We start from the raw sequence: 20,548 nt of genomic DNA on the forward strand, positions 1-20,548 counted from the left end.
TATTATTTCGATAATTCTATACACATTCATTTGCAATTTATTACAAATAATATAATTATTTAATACAAAACTATTATAGCATTTAACATAAACCTATTAATTTCAATTGTCCCTCTATTTAGTACCTATTTGTAGCCAACAATCCAGTCTTATATATAGCTGTACACCCATGTCCCACAATGTTAATTCTTGTATAAATTTTGTTTGAATTCGGGCTGTCATCTTTCTTTTATCGTGTTCGTGGTTTTCACGAAAGCAATGGCTGCTAATTCCTAAAAGAAAACATATTTAGATATTTTGGATTATATTTTGGATTTTAAAGTTTTGGTAAAAGTGATGGTGTAGAGGAGCAGATTACCTTACAAAATTCCTCCAGTACAACAACGCCTTGTAGTAAGTTCAGTTGTGGTTCACTAGAAATTATTACAATACACGATTGCTGAATTTAAATACGGTTTTTATTATGTAATTTAACTATGCAATCAGGTGAGGTTCTCTTGTGATGGTTGTTTTAAATACCTTTTATTTTCTATCGATTGTAAGCTCATTAATCTTTTCCTCGTGTGCAGTAATCTCTGTTTGAAATTTGGCAATCTTTGTACACGATCTTTTAGATCTTGTGTCACCTGGATCAGAAAGAAATTATTTTTAGCGAATCAACTACTTTTGTTCGTGTGTTTTTTTCATAGAATTTATCCAACATCTATTGATTGAACATACTTCTCGTAATATTGTGCTTAGTGACGTTGCATCAGGTATGAGGGATAATGTAGGATTCAGCATGTACTCATGAAGATATGGATGAGGAAATTGGGATATGAGAGCCAGTATTGAGGTTACTTGTAGATTGACGTCGTAAGGCTGAAATATTTGAAGCATTGTCAGTTTAGGTACGTTCCTATGCATTTGATAAAACTTAACATTTGAGAAACTTGCCTGGTCTAATATATTTCTCAATTTTTTAAATACGATATTTAGAAAATCTCCTTCATAAAACGGACTTTCAGATGATACTGAAACAAAGAGAAAGATGTTAGCGGAATAAATGAACAACAGAATGAAAAGGTTGAATATGATCACCTTCAATTTTCGTTACAGATTTTGGCCAGTGGAAGGCTTTGCATTGATTCCGTCGTTCAGAACACTGTGTTATCAATAAAAGATGACTTTAGGATCCTCCATCAAGAGACCAACAAGGAAGAAGTTCTCTACATACTTACTTGTCTATGAGCGTCTCTGAGATACGAGTCATAGCCATTATCACCCAACTCTGCAGAGGATTTAACATCGCCAGGCAGGAGAAACAGAAAGCTGACAATTATATAAATATTTTCGTGGTAAATCTCGTGCATCTTTCAAGCACAACCTTCATCCCCCGGCAACTAACCTGTTGACGATTTTTTCAAGTTCAATACGATCCAAGTCATTAACGTCGCTGCCTTCTTCATTACGCGTTGCAGTGACATCATCACTGACGTCACCATTCTGTACCGTATTTTGCTTAAAATATCTGCGATCTACGAGATTTTTCAAGACAAGAGAATCCAAGATTGCTGGTACAGGTTTCTCCAACAAACACTCAACTAGTCGAAGAGTTTCAATTGTTACCTGTAAGTAATAACAGTATATAAGATCGTGTATTGACATGGTAATATTTTACAATATGTCCCCATGCTTTCTTCTCTGACTTCTGAGAAATTCCGGAGTGAGATTATGATACCATTAAGATGTCGTGGTTTGTGTCTAAATTACCTGAAAGGGATCATCTCAAACGTGGTGATCCAGTGTAGTTAACATTCTCTACAACGAGCTGTGAGGATATATATATATATAGACTTACACTGTCTGAAATGTGATTACATCTCTTTATAAGTGTCTCTATTAACGGACTGTTACCACAAGGATTTTGTTCAGGATTCTGTTCAGGTTTTTCATCGTCTTTGCTCGAAGTGTCCATGAAGAATGAAACGTACTCTAAAATATTTTTAGCTAAAATTACCATCTTTCAAGGTCATTATGAAAGCGTTTTTAAAACATACCTTCCACTGTTTTTGGTGCGTTCACCATTCTAAGACATTTTGTCAGCAGAGCTGTGATGGTTATCACGCGTGATTCTGATCTAAATTACGTATTCATCATTAATTAAAACATTTCTTCTCTAGCGTTTACCTACTACGATGACATGCGAGAATACCTCTGCCTCCGTAATGACTTACATCTCTAGTAAACTTGGTTTAAAAACAGCTTCAAGACATCTTTCTCTCAGCGCGGACGACAATGCTTTACCAATGAGCTAGGTGAGTAATTTGTAATATTTAGACATTTGAGAACGGTTTCCAGGGAAAATGATATATGAGAATAGGCTAGCTCAGGAAGATGTTGCACTTGTGGGTTGTGGCTTCCTTGAGCAGGTTTAGTCTGGATTATTACCTCGTGCGCCTCTCGTATTAATTGATCAATATAATCCAACCAAGACAGAAAAGATAGGAGAGCTCGTTTTCCAGGAAATTTATGAGTACCACCTTCATTTCTGTCTAAACTATACCAACAGGAGATGTATTATTTTAATATTGTTTATTGATTAAGGAGAATTAAGATATAAAACAAAACTAACCCCCATTTAGCGACAATATTTGCAATATAAGCTGGATCCATTTCCTTTGGTAGGCTTTGAAATAAACCAGTTAGACAATCCACCTGGGAAAAGAATTGTAGTTTGCCAAATCTTGTATATCTATCTCTGTTCTACTGTAAAGAAAGTAGTACTAGTATATTTACTGTACCATGACTTCACAGAATGGTGTATATAGTATTATAACACTTGCTGCATGGTCATCTGGGATGGAGGAGCATAACATCAGACCTTCACATGCTTTTACTGCAATCCGTCTGTCCTGTGGAAATTGTCTCAGTAAGTCTAACCAAAATCTTTGTTTTCTTTTATAAATTGCAGTGATTTTACCTCACTTTTGCTGAGTTTTAAAAGAGATTTGACAAGACTGTACTGTGGCTTCTCAGGCTGTCTGGGTTTCGAAACATCTTCAGTGTTTGAACTGGCTTGGTAAGGCATCTAAATGTGATATAATTCAAATGGTAGAAACAAGAGTCTATGAGACCTTGAATGCTGGTCCTTGCCTAGTCAACTAATGCAAATTACCTCCAGGAAGAAGTTAACTAAATTTGGATACATTCTTAGTTTGGCTGCGACAGTACATAAGAACTGTACTTCTTCATTCTCTGAAGGTGCTGCCTGAATTTGCCCACAGACATGAATCAATCTCTAAAAAACATTTTGCAGTGTGAGCTGTATATATAACTAAAGCAACTTCAAAACTTCTCGATGACTTACGTGTACTGGCTTATGGACGTTGACATGAGGTAGCAAAGGTGTTTTGATCTTTCCTAAGAGATTTGTGAAGAACTGTAGAACTTGTTGTTTCATACCAGGTGGACACTATATTGGAAAAATATCCACAGTTAAAATGTACAGCTAACCAAAGGTTAGGTGGTGTGATGGACAAAATAAACTCATTGGGTCAGTAAGAAAACAATGTTAATGAAAAGATGCAAAGGTGAGATTTGATTACATCTGCTTTTCCAAGAGTATGTAGTGTCTCCAATATTTTATGTTGAAGCAAATATTCCAAACAAGGACCCTTAAAAATACATAAATTTATTAAAGACATGTTGATGGACCAATCACATTATCAAGGTGGTGTGACACTCCCAGTTACACAAAGCTTCAATTTTTGTACGTACAGCAGTACTTCCACCATTATCCTGATCTTCAAGTCTCAAAATTTCTAGCATATGTTCTAAACTGTATGGAATATTGGTTGACTGGACAGGAACTTTGTCATCTAGAAAGTAAAGATATGACCAGACAGTATGAAATCCTCAGACAGAGATTAAAGCTGAGTACAAATATATTTACCTGTGGATTCAATGAAGTAATTAGTCACAGATTTCCAATGAAAGACAAAGTTCTCGTGAGATGGAAGCTCAGGAGCTAACTTTTCAAATGAAAATATCACAAAAAACCCATTTACTACGTCTTCTAAACCAAGTGCGAACATGAAAAGGTTGCATTCATTACAAAATCCAGTTTGATTTGTGTTAATACATGCATAGTAGCAATTACCTCAGGTAAAATAGCAAATTGATAAAATTGCAATATTGATAAGACAGTTGACAAGCCGGGGTTTATGTTGTGTGTACAGAATACAAATATATAAACAATGTAATCTGCTGTTAGATACAGATTTGGTATCATAATATAAATAAAGTTAAGTAAACAGAGGGGATAGTGTTAAGTGTTTGTTATCATTCCAAAGGTTTTGTTAAAAAACTACTTTTATTATGCCAGTCCTATCCCAGATATTGATAACTAGTGCCATATTTACACATACAAAAGGTCATTATTTGCATTAGAGGTGATTATAAAACAAAATATTCCCCTGGAGCCAATAATTTATAGCAATGTACACGTAAATATATGGTAATTAATATATGAACGTGGGTTAAATTACTACATACAGCATCCACAGCATTTTTAATAACTGCTTGTAGTTTATGAAACATTTCGTCTGTGACCTAAACCATCCGATCATCGAGATTTTTTATAACAATTTCATTCTTTTCTTATTTTTTTTTCGCCATTTTCACTCATGCCCAGTCCTCGCGATTTGAAAACACGTATGATTAGAAGATAAGAGATGGGCCCAGTAAGGGGGGGGGAATCAACCTTGTACGAGGTTGGGGAGTGTGAAGGAGGGTAAGAGAATGGGGGACTTCAACAACACAGCAAAACATGAAACATTTGTTGTATAATATTAGTCAGGTGAATCTTTTTGAATGTCAATATTGCTACACTGTGATGTTGCAATTGGTTCTGTTTCATCCTCTATCAACAATCCTTCAATTTCGTCTTGTGTAAGACCAAATTTCTCATGTAAAATGTCTTTAAAACGTATAACTATATTTCTCAAATGATTATTTTCACGGTTCGAGTCTTCCAATGCTTGCGTTAGAGTTAACACTTGCATCTGTAAATCCTCAATACTAGATTGGCGAACAGTTTTCTCTGATTCAGTGCTGTCTGTTTGTATTTGTAATCCTTGGTTTGACTGATGAGGTAGATCATAACTTGAATCAATGCTTTCTTGGTGTAGAACATCAGAGTCATGCTGTTTGTCATTTTTCTCAATTGTCGCCTTTGATTCTTCACAATTCTCTGACTTCATTTTTGCACGTGCTATTCTTTCTATCTTAACCTGAAGCAACTTTTTCTTTCGTAAGTGGTCTTCATACTGCAACTGCATTGAAATTAAAGCCTTAAAGAGAAATGGTAGAAATAAATGGTAGCCATGGTAGCATCCAGTGCCTAATTACATGTCATCTTAATAGTAACAATATTGCAACATTGAGATAAAAACATTCTTACCTGTGAAGCCGTGGTTGCCTCCATTGCTTCCATGATGTAAGCTGTAAAAAATCAAAATAATTGATTACCTTTCAGCCAAGATACTATGACCATTATCAATGGGCAGAAAAATACAAACCTGAAGCAATTTCATAACAAGCTATAGCCTCCATGTATTTCTTGTTAGAAATAAGTTTTTCTGCTTTCCTTTCTTGTTGATGGGCCTGGTTTGAGGTAAAAAAAAGTGTTTGTAATGAAATAAACATTAAACCGTCTATCTGAGTTAAAATAGCTATAAAACCTACCCGATTTAAAGGTGAATCCATGCTTATATTGTAAATGCTATAATAAATACTATACTAGACTGGATGTCAGTCCGGACATTTAATGAGATCAGTGGTACTCTCTTCTGATTGGTTATAATTGAGAAATATTGCACATGGTCAACATGGTGGAGAAATACAAAAATGACATTTTTGCAAGTTGAAATGAAATAATATACGATGAAATCTTACTATAAATTTTTTATTTCATTCAAATAATTGTTCATATCTATCATCTTGGCATAAAGAACAGCCAGACAGGTAGGATACAAATGGTTGTAGTGTGTTTATTGTGCATTAGGCCATTAGCAGCATAATTTTACTGATTTACTGTACAGTAAAAGTACAACGAAAGGATGGTTAACTTTTAAAATATGTTACCATCTTTTAATTCCATGTTAAATATCTTTGGTTTAACTTGCATGGAATGCACCATGTAAATTTGTTCAAGTTGGGCTGAGTTAAAGGTGTGGTTTCAAACCATGACGAAATGAACACCACCTTGCCATGCCAAGGTTGCCAATGAGTGAGACATATAACCCACATATATTTCCCCCAAACAAACTCCACATTAAAAAACGCCTTCAAACTTAAATATTTTAAAGGCTTTAATAAATATTTTACTTATCTCTTCATCTAAGATGCTTTGTAGTATATTGCTTTTATATTCTGAAAACACCGTAGAAATGAGTTTTGTACAAAATTATATACAGCTTAATTTTGTCCAAAGTCCTGGGTAAACCACATAATGTTACAGTAAGGACTGATTATGTCTGCTATAGTTAATTGTAAAACCAATTTTGCCATCAGTATTTTTATATTATATATTAATATAGAATCTTTTTAATTATGAACATATAGTTTAAGTTATGATAAATCTGAGATTGTGTTCACTATCCAATTTATGTGTTTAGTCACATCAGTGAAAACACTATATTTTATACTTTTTGGATGTCGCCAGCTAGCAATTCCACCAAGTACCCAACGATTCTTTCGTTTTCCTTCTTCAAGAAAAACAAAGCCTCCTCCACTATCTTTTTCTTGAAATCCACGTCCTCTTTTCTGAAAGCCAGCACAAAGCATTTTATTTGTTACAGCATATCTATTTTCTTGATATGCTTTTTTACATTCCTTTAGTCCGACAACAGGTAGTGTTATTTGTCGCAGATTGGAGTCTTGGTTTCCTCCCCACCCAACAAATACGCCGGTTTGACGAGGGCGCGTTAGACGTTTTCTCCTCCGTGTTTTTGGCAAACAAACTGGATGCACATACTTGGTTATGGAAACCTTTTTTTCTAGCTTTAATATGGCAATATCAGATGAATGATTAATCCAATTATAATGATGGTTATGCACTGTTTTATTCACATAAATTTCTTGTACTCCTCTTGAATTTTCGTCATGTTCTGAATTGTACGTGCCCAATTTTACCTTCATACGTTGAAAATGTTCTTTGGTATCTGGATCAAGAACACAATGGGCTGCTGTCAAAACCCATTGATCACCAATCAATGAGCCCCCACACTTCACTGTTACTTCCATTGGTTTAAATATAGCCACCTGCCATGGCCATGAGTCAGACAGGCTTCTGATGATTTTCTCTTTCTCAACCATCCGTCTTTTTGTTTTATTTTCTTTGACCTCTCCACAATCAGGCACACAATCAGCAGGCTCTCCAGACCAGGTACCATCATCTCCACAGAATCGTATCGTACTGTGTGCGCGATTTCGATAGTAATCATTACATTTGTACAGAAGAAATTTGTGTGCATCTCTTTGTTTCTTGATTGTGTATTTACCATTCTTTGGCATTTCTGGGTTGGAACAGTTTGCAAATTCCCCCAATATAATAGGACCCTTGGGTCTCTTAACTTCTTCAGGTGGTTTACCTTTATCATTTTGGATATCATCAATGCATCTATGTTTATTACATATTTCTATATTAGTGGTATCTCCCACACATGATTGTCCATTGTATTGAGGTTTTGGTTCAGTACATGAGCGGTTTCTTTGCCTCATCCCTCCATCACATGGCTGGTCACACTCACTCCAGTTGCTCCAAGAGCTCCAACCACCATTTATGGGACATGGTTCTGTATTACAAACTGCTTTACTTTCAAGATTACCAGGACATGGTTTTCCAAGAATTTTTGTAAGACAATACCGCCAACGTCTTTTCACACCTCCAGAACAACTAAGAGAACAGGAAGACCAACCACTCCACCCAGACCATATTGGTTGAGCATTACAAGATAATGGTCTGCAAGTTCTATTTTGGATATCAAATGTTTTATTGTTGCATTTATAACCAGATCGACCAATTTCATCTCCACAAAATCTCCAACGAAACATATTTCCCTGGTAACATTTTCCCATGCATCGAGTCCATGGTGTCCACTCTCCCCAACCACCCTCACACTCCTCCCCTTCACAGTACCTGTACTCTTTATTATTTCCCAAACACATGTCTACACCAGTCTTGGGATCTTGCCTTTTACATGACCTACGACGAGATTGAAATCCTCCTCCACATTGTGAAGAACATTGACTCCATTCTGACCATTGTGTAAACTCGTTTGTATCTTTACAAATTTTACTGATGCAAATATCCACCTCACTCTTGAGCCCTAGACATTCGGCCCCACCATGTTGAGGTGTAGGGTTGGAACATTTTCTTTGTCTTGTGTTGTACCCAAACCCACATGTTTTGCTACAGCTACCCCAGGGTTGCCATGGTGACCAGCCTCCATTCACTGGACATGGCTTCGTATTGCAATCTCTCAACTCTGTATTATTCCCAGGACATTCTTGTTGGGAACCATGTACCTTAACACAATCTCTTGTACGAGTTTGTTCCCCTCCTGAGCAGTTCCTGCTACATACTGACCATGTACCCCATTCTGTCCATTCAGCGCATTCTGTAATCTTACAATCTTGAGTTTCAATGTTAGCTCCAGGACAGACCAGCCCAGAATGTGGAGCTGTACATTCTCTTGTACGTACTCTTGTTCCATGGCCACACAAAGCGTCACACTTGGACCAAGATGTCCATTCAGTATATAAAAGACAAGGTCTCCTTGCACACGTTCGTACTTCGGATTCTATCTGTCGTTGGCACGGCGTTTGAATACCGCAATGTGTGCTACGACTGCGTGTTTGAAACCCAAACGTGAAACACGAAGCACTGCATGGTGTCCACACACTCCATGGGCTCCACTCTGGCCCACACCTGTTCAGGCTGCATCGCCTACTCTCAAAGCGCCTGCCCTCGCACAATCCTGTTTTACATTCTCTAATTCTGCTTTGTCTTCCATGATTGCAAGCTCCTGAACAATTATTCCAGTCACTCCACTCCGTCCACTCGTTTTCACAGCCAAACTCGCTGTCTCGAACTTTTAGTAAACCTCTTCCATGCAATCTTGCTGGACCGTCACATTGTATCAACTGTCGATTAAATATAAACACATTTTTGGTATTGCGAATAATCCAATGCTTTAACCACTTCAGAGAACACGTGCATTGAAATGGATTTTTATAAATTGATAAGAGACGCAATGACTTCAAATCCCGAAATATCCCCTCTGGTAGCGTTGTAATATTATTGTTATTCAATTTTAATCGTTCTAAATCAGACATTTTGCTAAATGAATCGTGCTTCACTTGAGCGATGCCGTTGTGATCTAGCAAAAGTTCAACTAATGATGTGTAGTTATTGCTAGGTGAGGAAGAAGTGTTGAACTGTTCATCACGAAGACCAAACAACCTGTGTGACAAAGTGTATAATTTATTGCTATCCAAATATAATCTTCGCAGGGATGTCAAACCTTTGAAAAAATCTTTCGGTAGATTTTCTAAGACATTTCCATCAAGATATAATTCTCGTAAAGAATTTAGTCCATTCAAAAGGCCTGAAGGTAATCGTCGTAATTTGTTTCTAGAAAGGTTTAAAGATTCCAAGCTTGTTAAACCTACAAAGATATTTTGTGGTAAACTTTGCAGTTCATTTGACGCTATATTGAGATATCGGAGATCTCGTAGATTTTCAAACGCTTCAGCAGATATGATTGCAATTCGATTTCCTTTCAATGTAATGCGCTGTGCGTCAGCTGGAAAATTGCTTGGAACAGCTCTAAGCTGTTGTGTGTTTTCTATGTCACAGTATACTGTTCTGAGGATGCCTTCCAAAAGGCATGTACATTCCTGCGGGCAGTTCTCAGCTTCCCATCTCTCTGGTAGACTCCACGCAAAGGTTAAAAAAATCACAACGAAGTATAAGGGGTACATATCCGGTGTTTTCATGACAAGTCAGTCCGTCTCCAAGTGATATACCAGGTTTATACCGGGTGTAATGGTCACCGGCTGTTTTCTCTAAGCCAATCACATCTTTCCAAGGTCATTTATTTAAAACAATTACTTTCTCTTTGAAGTTCACCGTAATCTCTCAATCAATGCCGACTTTACGACATTTCCCTAAAATAAAAACACAACTTCAATAATTGCTCAATTACCCTCGTTAAGAAAGATCCACACACGTGGGGGGCATTGTTTCTCTTTCGATGACAGCAAAACATGAATTGTTTTATCATTTCTCTGTACAAAAAATGTTAATTTAGTCCTATTTCATACAAACCTATCTTTAGAAAGGTATTTGATCACCTCAGAATATGTCGGGGCAATTTACAAATACCTTATCCACGTTTAAAACTCGTTTATGCTTACTTTTATATACATATTGACGTACAGTCTTACCAACTTACTTTTTTGTTAACTGAACGTTGAGAACTGACTAGTTTTGTCAAGATAACTTTTTATTTTCATTCAGATTATGATGTATATTCCTCTTCTTTTGTTGTGTTAGTGACCGTATTCAAGTATCATTTATGTTCTTCATGTTCATTTTATTCGCCTTTTAAAAGCTTTTAAATTTTATAATTACGTCACTTATATCGTTTCCTAAAGGCGTGAGTTTATAAACTCGTGGGCTGAGTAAGAAAGGGCTTGTCAGATATCACTTTCAAGAACATTGAGGAATATTTTGTTATATTGAGTTGCAAGTCTGCCCAGCTTTGATTGTTCAAGTATACTTCAAATCTACTTTGATATTTTAAAGTAGATTACACAGTCAATGAAACCCAATATTCTCTTTAGAATGTTTCCCTACGTTGCCCTTTTACAGATCTAAAAACGAGGTGTATTTTAGTGCATTTCCCCATGCAACATACAATACATGCATACAATACATACATACACACATACATACATATATTATGAGGTAAAGGTTTTCCTAAGTAATGCAGATAATCTTTTCAATGGAGGAATCAAGTAACATACTCAAACAAAACATGGATTGTGATATTATTGTTCGCTTTTCTCGTCATTTATTAAATGAATAATATAAATGTTTTATCTCGCTGTTTTAACATAGTCCACGTCACCTCACTACGTCAGATGATGTCCACAGCTAGCGAATGTAAACTATTTCCCTTTTAACTAATATTTCGTCGATAGAATATTACCGTTAAGACTTTGGAAAGAAAACTGTTGTAAGATAAAAATCGAAACGTGCTTTATGGAATTCACCAGGAGCAAAAGAAACTTTGCCAGAGTTATAAATAGTAAAAATGTTTCATTGTAAGCGAAGCTCTCTGACTATTATAATTACATCTTTCCTGTTAATGAAAGAAATGACTGACCTTACTTACATCATGATGTGAGTCATGTATGAGACATGCATGCTAAACAACACGAATTATGCATCCTGTTTTGCAAAAAAAGTGACTGTGCAAAAAATATGTGTATTGCTCCGGCCAATCCAATTCTGTGTACTTAAGCTTAACTTAAGAATGTTAAAGAATTTAACATCATTCCAATCTTACTGCCACTATCAACATCTTCACTGCATGGGTCAAAATTCTTAAGAAGTTATCAATCGTTCTTAAAAACGGTATAGAGCTATTTGAACAAGCTGCCAACTATATTACGTCATAGCTACGTTTTCGATCATGACTGTAGAACTTGGGTGTCGTTGAAGTCAGTATAAGTCACGTTACCATTATTGTAATCTATCGCTTTCATCATTTCTTAATATCGTTCTTATCATCATCAACTAACCAAACTAAGCGAATAAATATTTACACTTCCTTTGCTAACAAAAGGGCTTGTTTCATTTTGATAGAAGTTTTCCGGTAGATCCTATATCGTTAATCAGCAATGAGCAAGAAATATTTAACTTAGTCTAAGTTGTCCTTGTGATTTCAAAGGACAGGAATTTTTTACCTATAAAATTTGAGTTTATCTGCAAAGAAATCGTGTAATTTGATAAAATCATTTCATAGTATAGATTGGCTTGGTTGCTTCAATACGTTTTGGCGGTTGAAGTTGCGGTGTTTCAACTACAATTTTCACTGTGGTTTTTTAGTTTTTGCGCGAATTACAGATATAAAACTAGCGAATTTCATCATAGACTGTTTGCAGTCCCTCTATTATCTATTATTATTCGCTTAAATAATTAGGGAATGATAAAATGATAAGCGAAGGATAGACTAGAATAGAGAAACTGCGAGCAGCAATTTCATCACAAATCTCCTAGACTTATTTAAAATCATCTTTAGCTGGTTCCAATTGTGCATGCTGTAACAATTAAATGCTGAATATGGACCTTCATATAAGTATGTTCTGTCTTCGGAAAGTCCAAAAGAATATCAAATATATGCCTTTAGGCATATATCAATTCTATAATAGGTTAGTAAAAATACATGTTTTCTTTCTTATTATTTAGAACCAACTCAAATTACAACTTCATCAAATGCACAAGAAAAACAAACGGAGTGGTAAGTACCTTTATATTCTTACCGAGAATAAATGCGTGGTCCGTTATCAGATTGTCTACCAGATGTTTATACATCAACACTCGCAAAAAACCTGCATTTTTAGTTGTTTGTGGTTGTCCGACTTTTAAAACGCCCACATTCGCTAAAACAGCACTGTGTTAAACCGAGGAATAACTGCTTCATTGCAATCGTAATTGTAGTGACTATAATCCATTATACGAATGTCGATACGAAAACGAACTTCGCGCGTTCTTGTTGTTCCATCCGCCGTGTTTGATAATGCGTTAAAATAATTACAAATTGAAAAGCAAAAAACAACGTTATAATATCAATAGGTTTTTTAAATTTCCGGTTTTTTATCCTATGATTCTTCAATTTCCTCCCAATTTAACCTGTTCAAGTAAAGAAACTCTTTCTTATATATACATCGGCCTCGAGAGGTTAATGAAGTTCAGCTCATTTTTTCCCATTTACTTAAATTTTAGTGGCTATGAATAGAATATATTAGTGATATAATCGCAGATAATACACATTATAATTTGTAATTTCTTCTATATAACATATATGTCTATTTTCATTAGAGCCTTCGGGTGTTTGCGTAAATATATATTGTAATTAAATCATTTTCTCAAGTGAAATTGGTTAAAAATGTGTCAGCGAAAGTTAATTTATAAACATGTCAAACAAAATTGAGGTTAATCCTGAGATCAGTTGTTCATTGAAAGGTCTTATATATTTCACATGATTGATCAGTTTCAATTCATAGGGTAGGCTATATGTATAATTATTATATATATATGCTCTGGCAATGAACAACATTATTAGCTGTCAATATAATAAACTGTGAACAGTGAAAAACTATTGCAGTTGTCTTTATGACTATAAGAAATTTTCGATCAAAATCTGCATGTCAATTGCGTGCGTGAGCTGATACATCCACCGCTTTCTAAGAAAACATTCAGGTAAATGTATCAAGTGATTCTCTCAGAACGACGACTCATTGCTTACTTAACAATGTATAGAACAATATACACAGCTGGTGAAGTGGTTTTATACGAATGATCTAAAGATAACGATTACGACGAAGTAAATTATAATATCATTCCCTAGCTCTATATGGATGGTTTTCGTTGCAAATTATCACCAGATTATATTTTATAAGATAGATTTTCGAGCCCAAAACCAACCAAAAGGCGTGTTTGTTGGTTGAGAGAACCCAAGATATTACAACGGGAAATACATAACGATTATATTAATGAAATAAACAAGAGCATTCTTGACCTTTATAGTTTATACTGCATGGCAAAACGTTGTTAGGATAAGGTGATGCATATTATACAAAAATTACTCCGCAAATTTTGCCAAGAAGCTTCTGCATACCTAACATATAATATATGGTTAAAATATTTCTCACTATAAGGTTGAATAGTAATTATTGATATTTTATATAGTTAATTACCTTGTTAGAACAAGTATTGGAACAATCACACACTTTGACGAAATGTTCTTCAGAAGAAATATCTAGAGAAAAATATCATAAATCTTAGAGGAAGGCATGCGCCTGAGTTAACTGTTATTTTCATTTTTGCGGTGTGGATGTTTTAGCATTCCTTTGGGTAATTGGCGTGAGTTATTACGATGCATCCAATAAGCGTGTGTCTTCAGATGAACGAGCTATAATTAGCCTGTACTTGTAGCTTGACAACATCTTAAATTCAAGGTTTTCATACGTGCCCAAATGATATAATTATATACTTAGAATATTCTACGCTTAACCTGCCCGTCTCTCCTTACCATCTCTAGAAAAGAACTTGCAAATTAAAAGAAAGAGGTTCAGTCTTTATGTGGTTAAATATTGTCACACAACTTTCCCACCATTGCTTACTATTATTAGGATTTCTCTAAACTTTACTCCAACTCCTCAACTCAAGCGTACGATAAACACAAAACTATTCCATGAAAATAACTTTAGTTAGCCTGACGATTTATTGGTGAAATACTCGATAATATAAATAAACTGATTTGCACATATCTATAAATAACATTTAAGTGCAGCAAAACAATCTATTTTCATTGTGATTGTTATGAAAACATTCAAAAGTATCCCTGGAATGTATTTCTTGTAAGATCAGGGAATCAACAATTGTCGCTTAAGCTATTATTTTAAGACGGACAACGAGACTGAAACATGTTTAGGACTTGTTTCAACCTAACATGAACATCAAATAATACCAAGGTAGCAATAATTATTTATAATAAGTAGGCTTCATCCCAAACATTTATGGTACGTAGGTGCTGAAGGATTCATTGTATGCTATTACTCCTATGTATCATTTACGTTCCCTGTCTTATACGTAATGTCACATCTTTTAGAATCTGGAGGTTCTTCAATGATTGTATATATGCAGGCTAAGCTTCAGGCTAGTTTACATTAATTACTATAATATTTTTTTGTCGACTTTGTTTGTGTATGGAGGTAAATAATATCTCTGGAGCAAAGCCGCTAATTAGCAAAGGAAATTTGTTCCATCGATGGCCAGTGATAAGAAAGAGAGCCTCTCATTTTTCAACACATATTTCCTTGTAGTATTCTGCTTTGGCGAAGTAATCTTATTAATATTCTCCTCCTGGTGCAAAATTGCATGCTTTCTATTAGTTGTTAAGAGATGAGCCGATGCAATGCAGAAATCGTAGCTTGCTGTAGATTGGAATATTTCACTTTCTATTTAAACTCTATAACCGGAGTTTTGGTGTACATTAATCTCCTTAATGTACTGTATGTACGGGAAATTGGTTTGCAAACCACCTTCATGTGTTCTTTTTGTAAAGGCTATGTGTATGCAGCTAGGGTTTCAAAGGAAGGACGTGACCTCAGCAAGGTTTAGTAACGTTGGCGGTTGGCATCACTTTACACTCACTTTACCATTTTAATCATAAAAAAGAACTAATTATTTAATTATTGACTACCATGTAGCAATTATATCGAAATTTTGCGCTGTTGCGTATAAACATAGCGTCCTCATGCATCAAGTTAGTTCAGAGAATAATTTACAAACAGATAAATATTGCATTTGATATCTAATACTTTAAATATATAGTTAACACTTTCACAATATACACAAAAAATATGCCAATTATAAGCGTATAACGTCGTAAGATGATACCGCTTTTTCGTTGAAATTAAATTGATAAAACATGATGCAGTGTTCGTCGTAAAGGGTTTGAATCGTGGAAGTCTGTTTGTTTATCTTTATTTTCATGAAAATATGATCTCAGTGTGTAAACGATAAGGAACGTTCCTCTGTCTAGCCTATGGGAGTATGGCTTCCGTTTGTGTCATTCAAGCATGCTATGAACGCGATTCTTAATACATCAGATTAGTTGAAGATATGAGATCCTGTTTTTACGCCACATTCTTCTATTTTGTATTAAAATTCATCAAATATTCTAAGGTCATATTTCTCCGCATGATTTTTTTAGATAATCTATTGTATAGATTTTCACAAGAACCGCCACTTCGTTGTGGTTTCAATATAATGCTGCTGCTAACTCTGCTCTCGTGTTTGTCCGCGCGTTTTCACCATAATTAATACTCGCCGCACGGCTGTTCATACTTCGTATACAGCGCATTAATCTTGGATGAACTGGAAAACAGTTTTCGGGAATATATCTTTTGGGGTCTGCGTGTTTCCTGCTCTAGCTAATCGCATGCGACTAATCTAAGATGTTTACTCAGCGCGTTCCTCTGATAAAAGCTTGCCAAGGATATTTATTTAGTACGCCATCTTCTCAAGGTGGCCTGATACTTGTCATCAGGAGCTAGCTAGAGCTTGCCTAACGATTTTGTCATCGCGTTGTTTAAATACACTTAGCAGAATTATTTACGCCGTTTACTACCAATAAAACTTGCGCATCAATAAAGTAATCTTTTACAAGGAATGTGTAATTTCATATCCCAACATTATATGGTGTGCGATCCACAACCAAAATCCCTAAAATATTCTTCTACTTTTGATACGACATTTTGCTACCAATTGAATCAACAAAGGAGAATATAGTTCACGCTATTCCAAATACGACACGCCGCACGTACATTACACCAGATTTCATATTGTGATTGAGCTTTGCTGTACTGTGAAACAGTCAGCCAGCAATGAGCAGTGTTCGTTTGAAACTCGGAATATACCTCGGGATATACATCCCAATGTTCACATTAGCAACTTGCTTCAAGGTTGCTCTATCTTAGATGAAGTTTTAGTCTATTTGTGTTTTTACAAGAGTACAAATGAAAGCGCGGGTGTAGATTTTATATATGGAACGGAACGGAACGGAACGTCATTTTCCATCTTATATTGTGTTTGTACTGTACGTTCTTTGTAATGTATTTTATGAACACTGTTTATTCAAGTTCATATTAATGGTTTTTAATGCAAAATATTAGTGATGAACAAAATTTCTGTGTCTGCATCCGTCACATATGTTGCTGTAATAATCTATGTTAGCAAAGCCTTCAGTTTATTTGATTTAAAATCATTGCTAGTCATAAAAAATATCGAATGTGTAAATAGGATTTTTGAATACTCACATTTACTCTTGATAGCTGTCCTTATCTTTAAGATACGCACTAAATGTTAACACCAGCGTCATTAAAATATCTTGTGAAGTATACAGTATAAGCTACAGCGGCAAGCAGAAGGAGTTTAGTTTGTTTGTCCTTACCAGCGGTTGCGTCATACCCCCTACCTTGTATCCCACCGCGTCAAGTAAGAACCTCATGTCCGCTGGAAACAATCGCAATAAACTTATCTGCCCTAAATTATTAATAAGCTGCTATTGACACTTTGTCTTAAATTCCATGCATAATTTCATCTGCTGTTGAGTGGCGATAAGAAGAAGTTAATATGAGATGGCGCGACAAATTAACCCTCAAGAACTGCAGTCAAGTTTGCATTTTTTTATCACATTCATAATTTGACAGCACGCGACTTGCATGTCCACCGTGCACACATTCATGCAATATCTGGTGGGTGGGCGCTTGTCTTCTGTAACTATCAGTATAGCTTTATTATTGTAACCTAAAACAACATTTGACGTTTATCAATATTGTAAAAAAATCAGATCATTACGCAAGAGAGAGAACATGCTACTGGACACTAGTTTCTATTTGAACAGCGATATTAAGGTATCTTTAGAACTATTTTATTTCCAACGTTGAAGACAACCTTTGATAGTTCAGTGCATGACAAAGCCCTACCCAAGCGTTGTTGGAAGAAGATCAAATTTCCCTCAGTTTTATCCTTGAAATTGTTTACCTTCTGCAAGTTATATGAAACCAGTATGGTTATATCCCTTACACAATTTGCTTTAGAGATATACTGTATATACCAGGGTATAGTATCATGAAAACATGTTATTTCAATTTTTCAGTTTTGTCGGTGAGTTAAACCGTGTCTATATAGTGCATCAAATATGCACGTCACTTCAATATCAAATGGCTCCGGAACATCTGATCACGTCCGCCAATGTAACAATATAGTATTAAAATTGTTACATTCTTTAATTACTATACCGGTAAATCAGGACACAATATCATATTCCGTCTTTTACACCCCCTTCAGATGCTTTTATATAATGTGACTCTTGCAGTCAAAACCCAGAGCCGCGAGATCGCCGGCAAGGATTAATCACAGCAGATTTATGAAGTGTGTACCGATTGCGACAGTGGTAACTGCCGGTCTTGCATGTTGTGTTTCTCCAGTTGCGGCCGGGTGATTTTTCGTATTTTAAGGGAAATAATTCTGATATCAAATAAATCATTGTAATATTTACAGCATATATTGTGTGGCGTGTATACATTTTATGCCTTTAGTCTACATAGGATGCGCGAATGTTCAAATATTTCAATGAAACGTGCTGCTGGCGAGTCCTGTTACAAAATGAGAATTTTTTTATGTCCTAACTCGCTCCTATACATAGATACTATACTGCGTGTGCATGGATAGCAATTAGATATTGTTGCTTGTTTCTGCGTATACCAAGTTCAATCATTAATAAATAAATGGCTAATTCGGACAGAGCAGCATCATACAAAAGTATAATAATTGTATGATACAAAATGTTGAAAAACTCTTCTTTGATGTAAATAAAATGTCCTTGGCGTGAAACAAATTTATCGCGCACAAAGCCTTTGTTTGAAGGCAAGGCCAGTTTACGAGCAACGACCTATTATTTCAAAATAATGTGCCTCTTTTTAAAGCAATGTGCAGTATTCGTTGTAAGTAACTTACCTGATCTATGCTCAGTCTATTACAACGCTGTTCCTTAGCGTAAGATAGTCCCAGATATTACTGGTATCTTTTTAAAGCTAGATTTCTTTCTTGATATGCTTTCAATATTAAAAGCTACCCTTCACGTTTGATGTATTTGTCAAAGTTAATCCATGTCTTTGTCTTGTCATTTTGTAACAGCATTTAAATACAATAAGAAAGTTCACTTTCCATGTTCAATTATGACGTCATTACAATGGGAGCTTGCACAAAGATGAACTAATCTGATCGCTGCCGCGTACTGAGAGGGACGACCTCATGCAATTATTGTTGTCGCATATCTGGTGTATTTGTCAATCTAAGCTGTTGTTAGATGATTTGTTAGTAACAAGTTACATATTTTTGTTGGTCAGAAATACAGCAGCTGCTGTCGAGTTTTGGACCTCATTCAAGCCAGTACTATACAGTCGATATGTCTGGTTGAAAACAAATAATAATCGTTGTCACTGATCATGCTAGGAGTCACCGTAGGCTCTTTACATAACAACCAAACATGAAAATAATATAAGGTTTATTAAGATGGAGCACAGTTCATAGAATTAAGGGAGACATATGTGTAGAGACGATAATGAACACGTTTCAGAAGGCTGTTCACACCGTCTGATTTGTTGGGCCAGATTCTTCTACTTATTCTCCGTTTATTTCAGTCGATTTACTGATAAATTATTACCTCGTTTATGGACAGATTTTTGCTGCTATTTTGTGGAAAGTTCACCTGACCACATTTCATTCATCAATTTCGTATCGTGTGAACGTTTTAGAGTAAAACTCTCGAAAAGTTATTTGCAGGCATTGGTTTGATTTCATAATTGGATTATTGCTTTTATCTGTAATCTGATCAAAGATTATCACCCATTCGTAAAACTGTCCACTAATCCTAACGATTGATACTTAAAGTTGCTGTATAAGAGTGCCTCAAAATATTCTGCTGATATTGAATTATGAGTTAGGTCAATATTTTGCACATATTACTGATACGCATCACGGCTGCGTTTTGTCCTGGGACTGATAAGCTGAACTGTCGACTTTGTCATCTCTGGTGCAAACAACCAGCTAGCGAAATCGATATTCTCATTCACTGTTACAGACATTAAGATTAGAAGACGATAGTATTTTTAACAAAAGTATCTTGAACTATCTTCAGCAATGGTTGAAGGTTTTGTCGACAGTTTCGCTGCATATCTCATTGTTAGAACTAAAATACGTTTCTGTACACAAAGATAATAAAGCTACTCAAATGAACTTGCCTGTAACGTTCAGACTGACATTACTCGTTGTGAGTCTAGTAGCCACTCTTAGGTACTCTTGCTCTTTGTTGAGAGATGTTTGTTTCTGATACAGACCGACTTGGTGTATTCTTTCTCATATCTGATAGTGAACTTCTGAATGTTCCCTATATAACTGACAACGTCTGCCCCACCTAACCTCGCCATGACGTCACCGTAGTGAGATGACAAATAGAAAACAGGAGTAATTGATAGAAAGGTGGCGATAATATCTGAGAAATTCTTACATTCTGATAATTGATATGTAGTCAGTGCTTTAAATATCTTTGCACGTCTCGCTTTGCATGTAAGTATATAGAATAGTATTATAAAAACGTCTTCGTGAAATAGGGATATAACGCTGCTGTACATACGTTTGGGA

The 20,548-nt window shown here is 35.5% G+C and overlaps 4 protein-coding genes across 9 annotated transcripts in view; 1 reads left to right on the forward strand and 3 right to left on the reverse strand.

Annotated features, from left to right (window-relative positions):
* Window positions 1–11: 11 nt before the first annotated feature.
* On the reverse strand, window positions 12–4,669 carry LOC114516290 (protein FAM160B1-like). The gene is made up of 20 exons (XM_028535721.1): window positions 3,935–4,669; window positions 3,760–3,860; window positions 3,588–3,656; window positions 3,350–3,454; window positions 3,158–3,280; window positions 2,963–3,070; window positions 2,784–2,894; window positions 2,615–2,697; window positions 2,431–2,539; window positions 2,217–2,293; window positions 2,040–2,119; window positions 1,841–1,974; window positions 1,388–1,608; window positions 1,221–1,311; window positions 1,081–1,144; window positions 937–1,013; window positions 721–861; window positions 520–626; window positions 359–413; window positions 12–272 (listed from the first exon to the last, which is right to left on the reverse strand). The coding sequence occupies exons 1-20, from the start codon at window positions 4,074–4,076 to the stop codon at window positions 219–221; spliced, it is 2,052 nt and encodes a 683-aa protein (XP_028391522.1). The 5' UTR covers window positions 4,077–4,669; the 3' UTR covers window positions 12–218.
* Window positions 4,670–4,829: 160 nt separating this feature from the next.
* LOC114516237 (nuclear receptor-binding factor 2-like) lies at window positions 4,830–5,769 on the reverse strand. Its single transcript, XM_028535659.1, has 4 exons — window positions 5,728–5,769; window positions 5,562–5,646; window positions 5,444–5,484; window positions 4,830–5,333 (listed from the first exon to the last, which is right to left on the reverse strand). Exons 1-4 carry the CDS (start codon window positions 5,746–5,748, stop codon window positions 4,833–4,835), a joined length of 648 nt encoding a protein of 215 aa, XP_028391460.1. The 5' UTR covers window positions 5,749–5,769; the 3' UTR covers window positions 4,830–4,832.
* Window positions 5,770–5,890: 121 nt separating this feature from the next.
* The window catches only part of LOC114516216, a 29,165-nt gene continuing 14,507 nt past the window's right edge, over window positions 5,891–20,548 (forward strand). For all 4 annotated transcript variants that reach the window (XM_028535633.1, XM_028535632.1, XM_028535634.1 and 1 more), the window contains exons 1-2: window positions 5,891–6,006; window positions 12,524–12,575. The gene's annotated coding sequence lies outside the window, so the exon portion shown is untranslated. The remainder of the gene's footprint in view (window positions 6,007–12,523; window positions 12,576–20,548) is intronic.
* On the reverse strand, window positions 6,281–19,001 carry LOC114516215. 3 transcript variants are annotated; one of them, XM_028535629.1, is made up of 3 exons: window positions 18,863–19,001; window positions 14,035–14,096; window positions 6,281–10,215 (listed from the first exon to the last, which is right to left on the reverse strand). In XM_028535629.1, exon 3 carries the CDS (start codon window positions 10,042–10,044, stop codon window positions 6,613–6,615), a length of 3,432 nt encoding a protein of 1,143 aa, XP_028391430.1. In that variant the 5' UTR covers window positions 10,045–10,215; window positions 14,035–14,096; window positions 18,863–19,001; the 3' UTR covers window positions 6,281–6,612. The 3 variants fall into 3 exon arrangements, with proteins under 3 accessions (XP_028391430.1, XP_028391429.1, XP_028391431.1); XM_028535628.1 differs by lacking the exon at window positions 18,863–19,001 and adding an exon at window positions 17,161–17,324; XM_028535630.1 differs by lacking the exons at window positions 14,035–14,096; window positions 18,863–19,001 and adding an exon at window positions 17,161–17,324.

This window comes from Dendronephthya gigantea, unplaced genomic scaffold (assembly GCF_004324835.1).
Source record: "Dendronephthya gigantea isolate DGI-Jeju-01 unplaced genomic scaffold, DenGig_1.0 000005F, whole genome shotgun sequence".
In the NCBI taxonomy this organism is placed as follows: domain Eukaryota; kingdom Metazoa; phylum Cnidaria; class Anthozoa; order Malacalcyonacea; family Nephtheidae; genus Dendronephthya; species Dendronephthya gigantea.